At 49.5% G+C, this 11395-nt stretch overlaps 1 protein-coding gene across 3 annotated transcripts in view; it reads left to right on the top strand.

The window, feature by feature from the left end:
* LOC139756058 (NADPH oxidase 5-like) overlaps positions 1–11395 on the top strand; it is a 178657-nt gene that overhangs the window by 104272 nt on the left and 62990 nt on the right. For all 3 annotated transcript variants that reach the window (XM_071675050.1, XM_071675052.1, XM_071675051.1), the window contains exon 3: positions 3852–4075. In XM_071675050.1, the coding sequence (XP_071531151.1) occupies positions 3852–4075 (224 nt within the window). The remainder of the gene's footprint in view (positions 1–3851; positions 4076–11395) is intronic.

Raw genomic sequence — 11395 nt, 5'->3', positions numbered from 1 at the left:
AAAGAATTGACGATTCATAGAAAGTTGTGTAGTTTGGGCATCTCCTCCGTAACGTTATCTGACGATTCCTGGATCAGAAGGTTGGTGAAAAGAGAATTTTACATGAAGCTGTGATGGTGGCAATAGATTTCTCAACCTACCACACTCAGCCCACCACACTCAACCCACCACACCTGGACCCTCCACACTGGAGCCTTAACACGACCCACCACACTGGAGCCTTGACACGACCCACCACACTGGAGCCACAACACGACCCACCACACTGGAGCCACAACACGACCCACCACACTGGAGCCACAACACGACCCACCACACTGGAGCCACAACACGACCCTCCACACTGGAGCCTTGACACGACCCACCACACTGGAGCCACAACACGACCCACCACACTGGAGCCACAACACGACCCACCACACTGGAGCCACAACACGACCCACCACACTGGGTGTCCATCACATTGAACCCACCAGACTAGATTCACCACAATGGACCCACCACACTCATATCCCTGGAGTAAGTGAAGACGTTTGATTCACCAGCTGACAGTGTCCCACCAGCTGACACTATCTCACCAGCTGATACAATCTCCCCAGCTGGCACTGTCTCCGCAGAGGCAGTGACACCTGCAGTGACAGAGACTCCCTAATTATCTCTGTAACGACAGATCATCTGTGGCAATTAATGTCACCGAGAGTGGACGAGTTGTTACCAATTTCTTGTAACGTATTTGTCCACCACCCGGGGAGCGAGTTACACCCTGCTGGGGCGCCCCCATCTCCCATCCTTGCCATTTTTGTCATGTAGGATTTAGGTTTTTTCTTAGTGTTCCTAACATCAGATAATTCACTTGTTCCTGCCTTAGCTTGTTTGACGAGTCAACTACTCTGTTGCTGAGGAAATGCTTCCTCTCGTTCCCTCGTTACACTTCCTCACGTCCCTCCGTACACACTTCCTCATCACTCCGTACACACTTCCTCACGTTCCTCTGTACACACTTCCTCACGTCCCTCCGTACACACTTCCTCATCACTCCGTACACACTTCCTCACGTCCCTCCGTACACACTTCCTTACGTCCCTCCGTACACACTTCCTTACGTCCCTCCGTACACACTTCCTCACGTCCCTCCGTAGACTTCTCTTGCCTAACTTCAAAGTTGTTCCATCTTTTGGGGTCATCAGTTGGAGCCCCATAGAGCCCTGTTAACTGAGGTCGTCATGATCTCACAGGAATGCAATACATACGTCAAGTCTTCCTTTTTTTTTTTCATCATTCTTCTTTCCTTCAGTGTGTGTTTCCTTCCTTCCTCCCTTCCTTCCTAGTTCGTTCCCCTGAGTTTTGTTTACGTCTCTTGTTCCGTTCCGGTGGCCCCTTTCTTTCCCAGGCTCTTGAGTGAGGAGACCAGAAAGGGCGACTGGAAGCCTGGAAGACATGCCATCTCTCCCCAAACATCTCATAGCCTGTGTGCACAGCCCTTGGGACGCAGTTATTGACAGCAATCACAAAACTCAGTTTACATCCCCTCATGATCACCAGTGTCGATGATTAGCTTTATGATTAGCTTTGCTGTGGGGAGGGATCATCCCAGCGGCCATCTGGCGGTCCAGGAGGGAACGCTGGACCACCACACCCACCTCCCTCTCCCTGGTATGGTGTGGACTCGCTCACTAAAGTCCAGCGGGGGTAGGTACGCAACACACCGCGGGTCACAGCGAACCGCATGACCTTGCGCGGGTGCAGGGCCCAACGATTGTACCGTCGTGCTCAAGGAATTGTACCGTGGTGCTTAAAGATCGTACCGTCGTGCTTAAAGATCGTACCGTCGTACTCAAGGACCGCACCGTCGTACTCAAGGACCCTACCGTCGTGCTCAAGGACCGCACCGTCGTACTTAAGGACCGTACCGTCGTACTCAGGGACCGTACCGTCGTACTCAAGCTCCGTACCGTCGTACTCAAGCACCGTACCGTTGTATTTAAGGACCCTACCGTCGTATTCAAGCACCGTACCGTCGTACTCAGGCACCGCACCGTCGTACTTAAGGACCGTACCGTCGTACTCAAGGACCCTACCGTCGTGCTCAAGGACCGCACCGTCGTACTCAGGCACCGTACCGTCGTACTCAGGGACAACATGGTCTCAGGTACACCTGAGTGGGTCACCTGTAGTACCGTGGCTCGCTGCTCAAGGTGGACGGGTCGGCACAGGCCGGCCAAGCGCTCTGCTGTGTATTATCATCATCCACCTGCTACGTGAGGCAGCAACCACGAATACATCTCAAATAAACAGTTTCTTTTATTTTTTCTACAGTTTTATCATATGGCCTGTCAGTCTGTCTCTCTATCTATCTGTCTCTCTGTCTGTCTGTCTATCCGTCTTACTATATATATATATATATATATATATATATATATATATATATATATATATATATATATATATATATATATATATATATACACGAATAAAGTGCATATGAACGCGCACCTTCATAAAACATACAAACCTCCAACAGCCAGGATCGAACCATTGCCTAGCGGTTGCATTACCGCCTGTGGCACAGGGTCCCGGGTTCGATCCTGGCTGTTGGAGGTTTGTATGATATATATATATATATATATATATATATATATATATATATATATATATATATATATATATATATATATCAGACAAACCTCCAACAGAGAGATACGCTCATTTCTCTCAGTATAATTAAGATAATTTCATTATCTGCTGAATGCGTCAAGTGAACGCGCTTTTGAAGGGCTTCCTAAGTCTTAAGTGGTTGCCAGACTGTCCAACATTCTCCTCATAATCTCTCGTCCTGTTTCACACCGTCCAGTTGCTACACAAGTTAACGGTCACTCTGACATCTATCTGGGATTTTCAGCCAGCGATAATTGCCTCTGCTGATTATCATAATTACCCGGATAGTTACCTGGATCTGTGCATGTTGTTTTGATAACCAGATAACCAGTGTCCCTCACATGTTGCCAGTTGTGTTAATGACGATTCGTGAATCGTCACTTAAGATGATTAGCAAGATAATCATTTTGATGATTACTTATGAATTACCTTTTGCCTAGACTTATTATTTATGAGACATGCAGTCATTATTTCTAATTATAAGTTGACATCATTACCTGTGCCCCTTATCTATACTTGTTTCATGTAATTAACTGTAATAATTACCCATGGTACTACCTTCATTACTTATCAGTGATAATTGTTGTGATAATCTGAATTATATTTCCTTATGAGGATTGGAATACTTTGCTCATGACTACGATTTGTGTGTGACTGACCTTAGCATTTGTCCCTCATGGGTATAACATAGTGACCTTTAATTCCCTGGTGGGTATAACATAGTGGCCTTTAATTCCCTGGTGGGTATAACATAGTGACCTTTAGTTCCCTGGTGGGTATAACATAGTGACCTTTAGTTCCCTGGTGGGTATAACATAGTGACCTTTAGTTCCCTGGTGGGTATAACATAGTGACCTTTAGTTCCCTGGTGGGTATAACATAGTGACCTTTAATTCCCTGGTGGGTATAACATAGTGACCTTTTATTCCCTGGTGGGTATAACATAGTGACCTTTTATTCCCTGGTGGGTATAACATAGTGACCTTTAGTTCCCTGGTGGGTATAACATAGTGACCTTTTATTCCCTGGTGGGTATAACATAGTGACCTTTAATTCCCTGGTGGGTATAACAAAGTGGCCTTTAATTCCCCAGTGGAGGGATCGTCCAGCGTGCATTATATCCCTTAGGATAATCACCAGTCCACTGGTTCACCATGGCAGGTAAATAAAGGGTCTTGTGCCTTCCTTCCCCCCAGCAGGATACGGTTCCTGGACGTGTGCCTGGAGGATGTGAGGCCGCAGGAGCCGGAGGAGGTGAGCGTGAGGACGTACCTCCGACGGCAGGTGGTATGGGCCAGGAACAACGCGCCGGCGCTCGTCTTCACCGCCCTCTTCGTCGGGGTGAACGCCGTGGTCTTCCTGACGCGGGCCTACCAGTACAGCCACACCAACCTGCTGGAGATGGGCGCCAGAGCCTGTGGTGAGTACTGACTGGGACGGAGTGCCTAACTGTGGTACGAAATGTTTCGTGGAATCTACAGTGAGGGAGGGGGTGCCCGGCGGGAGGGAGTCGGGCACGCCGGCAGGAGAGGAGGGAGTGAGGGAGGTGGAAGCGAGAAGTAGCAGTTGAATGTTTTGAAGACAAGTCAGGAGAGAGAGAGAGAGAGAGAGAGAGAGAGAGAGAGAGAGAGAGAGAGAGAGAGAGAGAGAGAGAGAGAGAGACGTACAGATGACACTGATATATGGACGACTCACAGCCTGGCAGCGCCCTAAAGACACCATATATATATATGTGTGGGGCAAGGAAGTATATTAAGTCCTATGGGTAAATCTTAGACCCACATTAACCTGTTTCATTATAGCTATCACGAGTAACGAATCAGTCAGCTGTTAGCGGCTACAACCAGTCGGTAAACTACCCGTCGGTAAACTGGCAGTAAAGGTCCCTCCTCGCCTCGTGAGACACGCGTGTGACCTTGACCCACCTCTTCTGACGGTCTCCCGTGACCCTCACCACTCACTCAGCCTAAGGTGACCCATCTTACTCATGTTTTACGTAACGGGGAGGTGCCCACCCGCCGCTCTCCTCTCCACAGTTTCGAGCAAGACGTACTCACACGTCACCTCTCGTCTCCTCCTGCAGCGCAGTCGACACCTCACCACTCCCACCGACTTGAGTGTGATGGCTACACGCACTCTCTTAGGTCCCCTCTCTCTCTCTCACCCTCGTTATGAGAGGTGCACACACCCACCTCCCTCTCACTCCCGCGTGCAAGGAGAACACCTCCCAGGTCCGGCCCACCTCATTATAGGAGACATCCCTCAAAACTTTCTTTCATCCTCAGTGGACAAGGAAAACGAGCCATCGGGTCCCCCCCTCTCCCATTTGCTGCACCTATAGGCGCCCCTCTCAGCCGTCATGTAAGCGTTCCTGGTGTCTGCCCTGACCCTTTGTTCAGTAGCTGGGCGCCTCCCATGATCCTCCCGACCCTCACGTTATGAGCAGACGTTCTCGCCAGGTCCTCGCTACACAGAGTGTGGCATGTGGACACCCTACCCGCACCTCCCTCTGACCCCCATGTAATATGTAGATCGCCCCGTTCGGTTCCCCTTGGCCGGGATACGACAGGCGTAAATTCCTCCCATGCCCCTACTTCCTTGTACTTTCATGAGACAGGTCCATAGGTTCTCCCCTCACTATCTTGTGCCAGGTAGACACCCCAGGCTCTCCCCTCACCACCTCGTGACAGGTAGACACCCCAGGTTCTCCCCTCACCATCCTGTGCCAGGTAGACTCCCCAGGTTCTCCCCTCCCCCCCAACTAACCTCATAACAGGTAGACATCCCTTCATCCCTTCCTACACTCGTGTGACAAGGAAACCTCAGGGTCCCTCCTACCTAGATGTGGCACCTGGACATCCTCAGGTCCCCCAAACCCTAGTATGACACCTGGACATCCTCAGGTCTCCCTCTACCCTGGTGTGACACCTGAACATCCTCAGGTCCTCCTCTACCCTGGTGCGACACCGGAACATCCTCAGATCCTCTTCTACCCTGGTGTGACACCTGGACATCATCAGGTCTCCCTCTACCCTGGTGTGACACCTGGATATCCTCAGGTCACCTCTACCCTGGTGCGACACCGGAACATCCTCAGGTCCTCCTCTACCCTGGTGCGACACCGGAACATCCTCAAATCCTCTTCTACCCTGGTGTGACACCTGGACATCATCAGGTCTCCCTCTACCCTGGTGTGACACCTGGATATCCTTAGGTCACCTCTACCCTGCTGTGACACCTGAACAACCTCAGGTCCCTTCTACCCTGCTGTGACACCTAAACATCCTCAGGTCCTCCTCTACCCTGGTGTGACACCTGGACATCCTCAGGTCTCCCTTTACTCAGGTGTGACATTTGGCATCCTCAGGTAACCTTAACCCTTGTGTGAGACCTGGACATCCTCAGGTCTCCCTCTACCCTTGTGTGACACCTGGATATCCTCAGGTCCCCCTACCCAAGTGTGACACCTGGACATCCTCAGGTCTCCCTCTACCCTGGTGAGACACATGGACATCCTCGGGTCTCCCTCTACCCAGGTGTGGCACTTGGCATCCTCAGGTAACATCTACCCTGGTGTGACACCTGGGCATCCTCAGGGCCCCTCTATGCTGTTGCGACACCTGGACATCCTAAAGTCCCCTCTACTCTGGTGTGACACATGGACATCCTCAGGTCACCTCTACCTTGATGTGACACCTGGACATCCTCAGATCTCCTCTACCCTTGTGTGACACCTGGACATCCTCGGGTCCCCTCTACCCTGGTGTGACACCTGGACATCCTCAGGTCCTCCCTACCCTGCTGTGACACCTGAACATCCTCAGGTCCCCCTCTACCCTGTTGTGACACCTGAACATCCTCAGGTCTCCCTCTACCTTGGTGCGACACATGGACATCCTCAGGTCTCCCTCTACCCTGGTGTGATACCTGTACATCTTCAGGTTCCCTTTACCCTCGTGTGACACATGGACATCCTCAGGTTCCTTCTACCCTCATGTGACACCTGGACATCCTCAGATTCCCTTTACCCTGGTATGACACCTGAACATCCTCTGGTCCCCACTACCCTGGTGTGACACCTGAACATCCTCAGGTCTTCCCTCTACCTTGGTGCGACACTTGAACATCCTCCGGTTCATTCTACCCTAGTGTGACACTTGAACATCTCCAGGTCCTCCTTCTACCCTGGTGTGACCCTGAACATTCTTTGGTCCTTACTATCTTGGTGCGACACCTTAACATCCTCAGGGCCCATCTTCCCTGGTATGACACTTGGACATTCTCATGCACCCTCTAACCTGGTATGACACTTGGACATCCTCAGGTCCCCTCTCCCCTGGTGTGACACCTGGACATTCTCAGGTCTCCCTCTACCCTGGTGTGACATCTAGACATTCTCAGGTCCCCTTTACCCTGGTGTGACACCTGTACATTCTCAGGTCCCCCTCTATTCTTGTATGACACCTGGACTTTTCCAGGTCCCCTCTACCCTGATGTGACACCTGCACATTCTCAGGTCCCCACTACCCTAGTGTGACACCCGAACATTTTAAGGTCCCCTCTACTCTGGTGTGACACCTGGACATCCTCAGTTCCCCTCTATCCTTATGTGACACCTGGACATCCTCAAGCTCCCCTCTATCCTGATGTGACACCTGGATATCCTAAGGTTCCCTCTACCCTCATGTGATACCTGGATATCCTCAGGTCCTCTCGATCCTTATGTGACTCCTGGATATCCTCAAGTCCCCTCTACCCTTATGTGACACCTGGACATCCTCAGCCTCCCCTTTATCCTAATGTGACACCTGGACATCCTCAAGTCCCCTGAACCCTTATGTGACTCCCGGATATCTTTAAGTCCCCTCTACCCTGATGTGACACCTAGACATCCTCAGGTCCCCTGGACCCTAATGTGACTCCCGAATATCCTCAAGTCCCCTCTACTCTAATGTGATACCTGGATATCCCTAGGTCTCCTCTACCCTGGAGTGACATCTAGACAACATCAGGTACCCTCTACCCTAGTGTGACACCTGGACATCCTCAGGTCCTCCCTCTACCCTGGTGTGACACCTGGACATCCTCAGGTCCCTCTACCCTTATGTGACACCTGGACATCCTCAGGTCCCTCTACCCTTATGTGACACCTGGACATCCTCAGGTCCTCCCTCTACCCTAGTGTGACACCTGGACATCCTCAGGTCCTCCCTCTACCCTGGTGTGACACCTGGACATCCTCAGGTCCCTCTACCCTTATGTGACACCTGGACATCCTCAGGTCCCTCTACCATTATGTGACACCTGGACATCCTCAGGTCCCCTCGACCCTGTATGTGTAAAGCGAACACCTCTCACACCCCTTCCATCATGGTCCAGGTGTTAGAGAAGCAGACGCCAGGCTTTGGGTCCTCCTTCCCTGGTGTGGGAGGGAGGCACACACACACTCACACACAGCTGGTCGGGTGGCGGAGGCTCACCTTCCCCCCATCGTAGCCAGGATGTGGGTCAGGGGGAGCAGGACACGTGCCGGAAGAGGAGAGAGAGGTCGGGACACCTTAGCCCGTGGTAAACATCAGTGTTGTTTCTTACGGCCTATGATGACCTGGTCTTCCTGCTGCTGCTGCTGCTTCCTGACCACCTGACCCATGATGACACAGGTTCACCATGAACGTTCTTAAGGACGGACTGAGCTGACGACGACGGCTTTCTCCCGAGGGCAGAGACGACGACGACAACAACAACAATAGCGACATGTTGTCGTTCCCTTGATCCCACTGACCAGTGTATGTAGCGCTCTTGTGGTGACGTTTAGCGTGGCGTCTTAAGCGGATAGAGTATTAAACCCTTGAACACGACGGTATGGGCCTTAGTGTCATGGCCTGGCCTGACCGTTGACCCCAAGGCCGGTCATCGCGCCAGAGGGGTCGTCCCCGTCGTGCTCACGGGTCATACGTGGTCATTAGTGGTGGTGCCAGCATGGGAGGAGGGTTCATTTTCATCGAGCCATACACTGGTTTATATTATGTGAAGCTCAGCGCTCGTTCAGTGCTGCAGGCTCAGCACCCGGTGAGCGCTACGTGCTCGGGGGGGGGAGTGATCAGCGCTCTGTCAGTACTGCAAGCTCAGCGTCTGATTAGTGCTACGCGCTCAGCGCACTCCATTACCGTTACAGGCTTAACGCATGATCAGTGCTTCAAACTCAGCACCTAGTCAGTGCTACATGTTCAGAGGGTGATCAACATTGTAAGCTCAGCGCCCTATCAGTACTGCAAGCTCAGCACCCGATCAGTGCTGCAAGCTTAGCAGTGAATTAGTAATGCAAACTCAGTGAACGATTAAAACTGTAATATCAGCGCCCTATGAGTGCTGCAAGGGCAACACCTGATCAGTACTAAAGGCTTGGGGAAGGATCAATGCAGCAAGCTCATTGACTGATCAGCACTGCTAGCTCAGCGCCCAGTGTTTCTAGATCAGTGCCTTATTAGTGCTGCAAGCTCAGCACCCAATTAGTGCTGCAAGTTCAGCGCCCAGTCAGTACTGCAAGTTCAGCGCCCAGTCAGTACTGCAAACTCAGTGCCGTCAGTGCTGCAAGCTCAGCGAGCGATCAGTGCTGCAAAATAATGAGAATACCTTGAGGGAATTTCGTAGTATAAAATGTTTTGATATCTTTTTTTATTGAATAACACTGTAATAATTACATTAATTTTGTTCTCCAGATGCGACTTATTGCAACGGGTTGCCACACGCAGCGTCATTGAATGTCTTAATTGCTAATACTAAGAACTTTAATTTGTCCCCAGGCAACTTTAAAGCCTATCCTATCATTAACTAAATCATCATGAGAGAATTGACAAAACACGAAAGCAAAAAAAAATGAAAAAAGCTGTTCAAGACATATCCTGCTACCCAGGTCAACCCCCGCTACGTTACCCAACCTAATCACTCTCCCTTTTAACGGTTACTGCCGGTCACGTTATATCGTGTGCTGTCTGTAGCGGTTGACGCTAGACGGCGGTACTCCGTTGTGAGGTTGGCAGTTTGTTAAGTACTGGCAGCTGAGGAGGTGGATTGTCTCCACGAAACTTTTCGTACGACATGTACAGAAAAAATGCATGTTGAATGAAATTATATGAACTACTGAAGAGCGATTTCACCTTTATATATATATATATATATATATATATATATATATATATATATATATATATATATATATATATATATATATATATATATATATATATATATATGGGAACTTCAGTGAAGGGCGCAAATGGGGAGGTGATAACAAGTAGTGGTGATGTGAGAAGGAGATGGAGTGAGTATTTCGAAGGTTTGTTGAATGTGTTTGATGATAGAGTGGCAGATATAGGGTGTTTTGGTCGAGGTGGTGTGCAAAGTGAGAGGGTTAGAGAAAATGATTTGGTAAACAGAGAAGAGGTAGTGAAAGCTTTGCGGAAGATGAAAGCCGGCAAGGCAGCAGGTTTGGATGGTATTGCAGTGGAATTTATTAAAAAAGGGGGTGACTGTATTGTTGACTGGTTGGTAAGGTTATTTAATGTATGTATGACTCATGGTGAGGTGCCTGAGGATTGGCGGAATGCGTGCATAGTGCCATTGTACAAAGGCAAAGGGGATAAGAGTGAGTGCTCAAATTACAGAGGTATAAGTTTGTTGAGTATTCCTGGTAAATTATATGGGAGGGTATTGATTGAGAGGGTGAAGGCATGTACAGAGCATCAGATTGGGGAAGAGCAGTGTGGTTTCAGAAGTGGTAGAGGATGTGTGGATCAGGTGTTTGCTTTGAAGAATGTATGTGAGAAATACTTAGAAAAGCAAATGGATTTGTATGTAGCTTTTATGGATCTGGAGAAGGCATATGATAGAGTTGATAGAGATGCTCTGTGGAAGGTATTAAGAATATATGGTGTGGGAGGAAAGTTGTTAGAAGCAGTGAAAAGTTTATATCGAGGATGTAAGGCATGTGTACGTGTAGGAAGAGAGGAAAGTGATTGGTTCTCAGTGAATGTAGGTTTGCGGCAGGGGTGTGTGATGTCTCCATGGTTGTTTAATTTGTTTATGGATGGGGTTTTTAGGGAGGTAAATGCAAGAGTTTTGGAAAGAGGGGCAAGTATGAAGTCTGTTGGGGATGAGAGAGCTTGGAAAGTGAGTCAGTTGTTGTTCGCTGATGACACAGCGCTGGTGGCTGATTCATGTGTGAAACTGCAGAAGCTGGTGACTGAGTTTGGTAAAGTGTGTGGAAGAAGAAAGTTAAGAGTAAATGTGAATAAGAGCAAGGTTATTAGGTACAGTAGGGTTGAGGGTCAAGTTAATTGGGAGGTGAGTTTGAATGGAGAAAAACTGGAGGAAGTGAAGCGTTTTAGATATCTGGGAGTGGATCTGGCAGCGGATGGAACCATGGAAGCGGAAGTGGATCATAGGGTGGGGGAGGGGGCGAAAATTCTGGGGGCCTTGAAGAATGTGTGGAAGTCGAGAACATTATCTCGGAAAGCAAAAATGGGTATGTTTGAAGGAATAGTGGTTCCAACAATGTTGTATGGTTGCGAGGCGTGGGCTATGGATAGAGTTGTGCGCAGGAGGATGGATGTGCTGGAAATGAGATGTTTGAGGACAATGTGTGGTGTGAGGTGGTTTGATCGAGTGAGTAACGTAAGGGTAAGAGAGATGTGTGGAAATAAAAAGAGCGTGGTTGAGAGAGCAGAAGAGGGTGTTTTGA

Source organism: Panulirus ornatus, chromosome 20, assembly GCF_036320965.1.
Source record: "Panulirus ornatus isolate Po-2019 chromosome 20, ASM3632096v1, whole genome shotgun sequence".
Taxonomy (NCBI): Eukaryota; Metazoa; Arthropoda; class Malacostraca; order Decapoda; family Palinuridae; genus Panulirus; species Panulirus ornatus.
The sequence above is the reverse complement of the archived record's forward strand: the minus strand, read 5'-3'. Positions and strand labels throughout refer to the sequence as shown.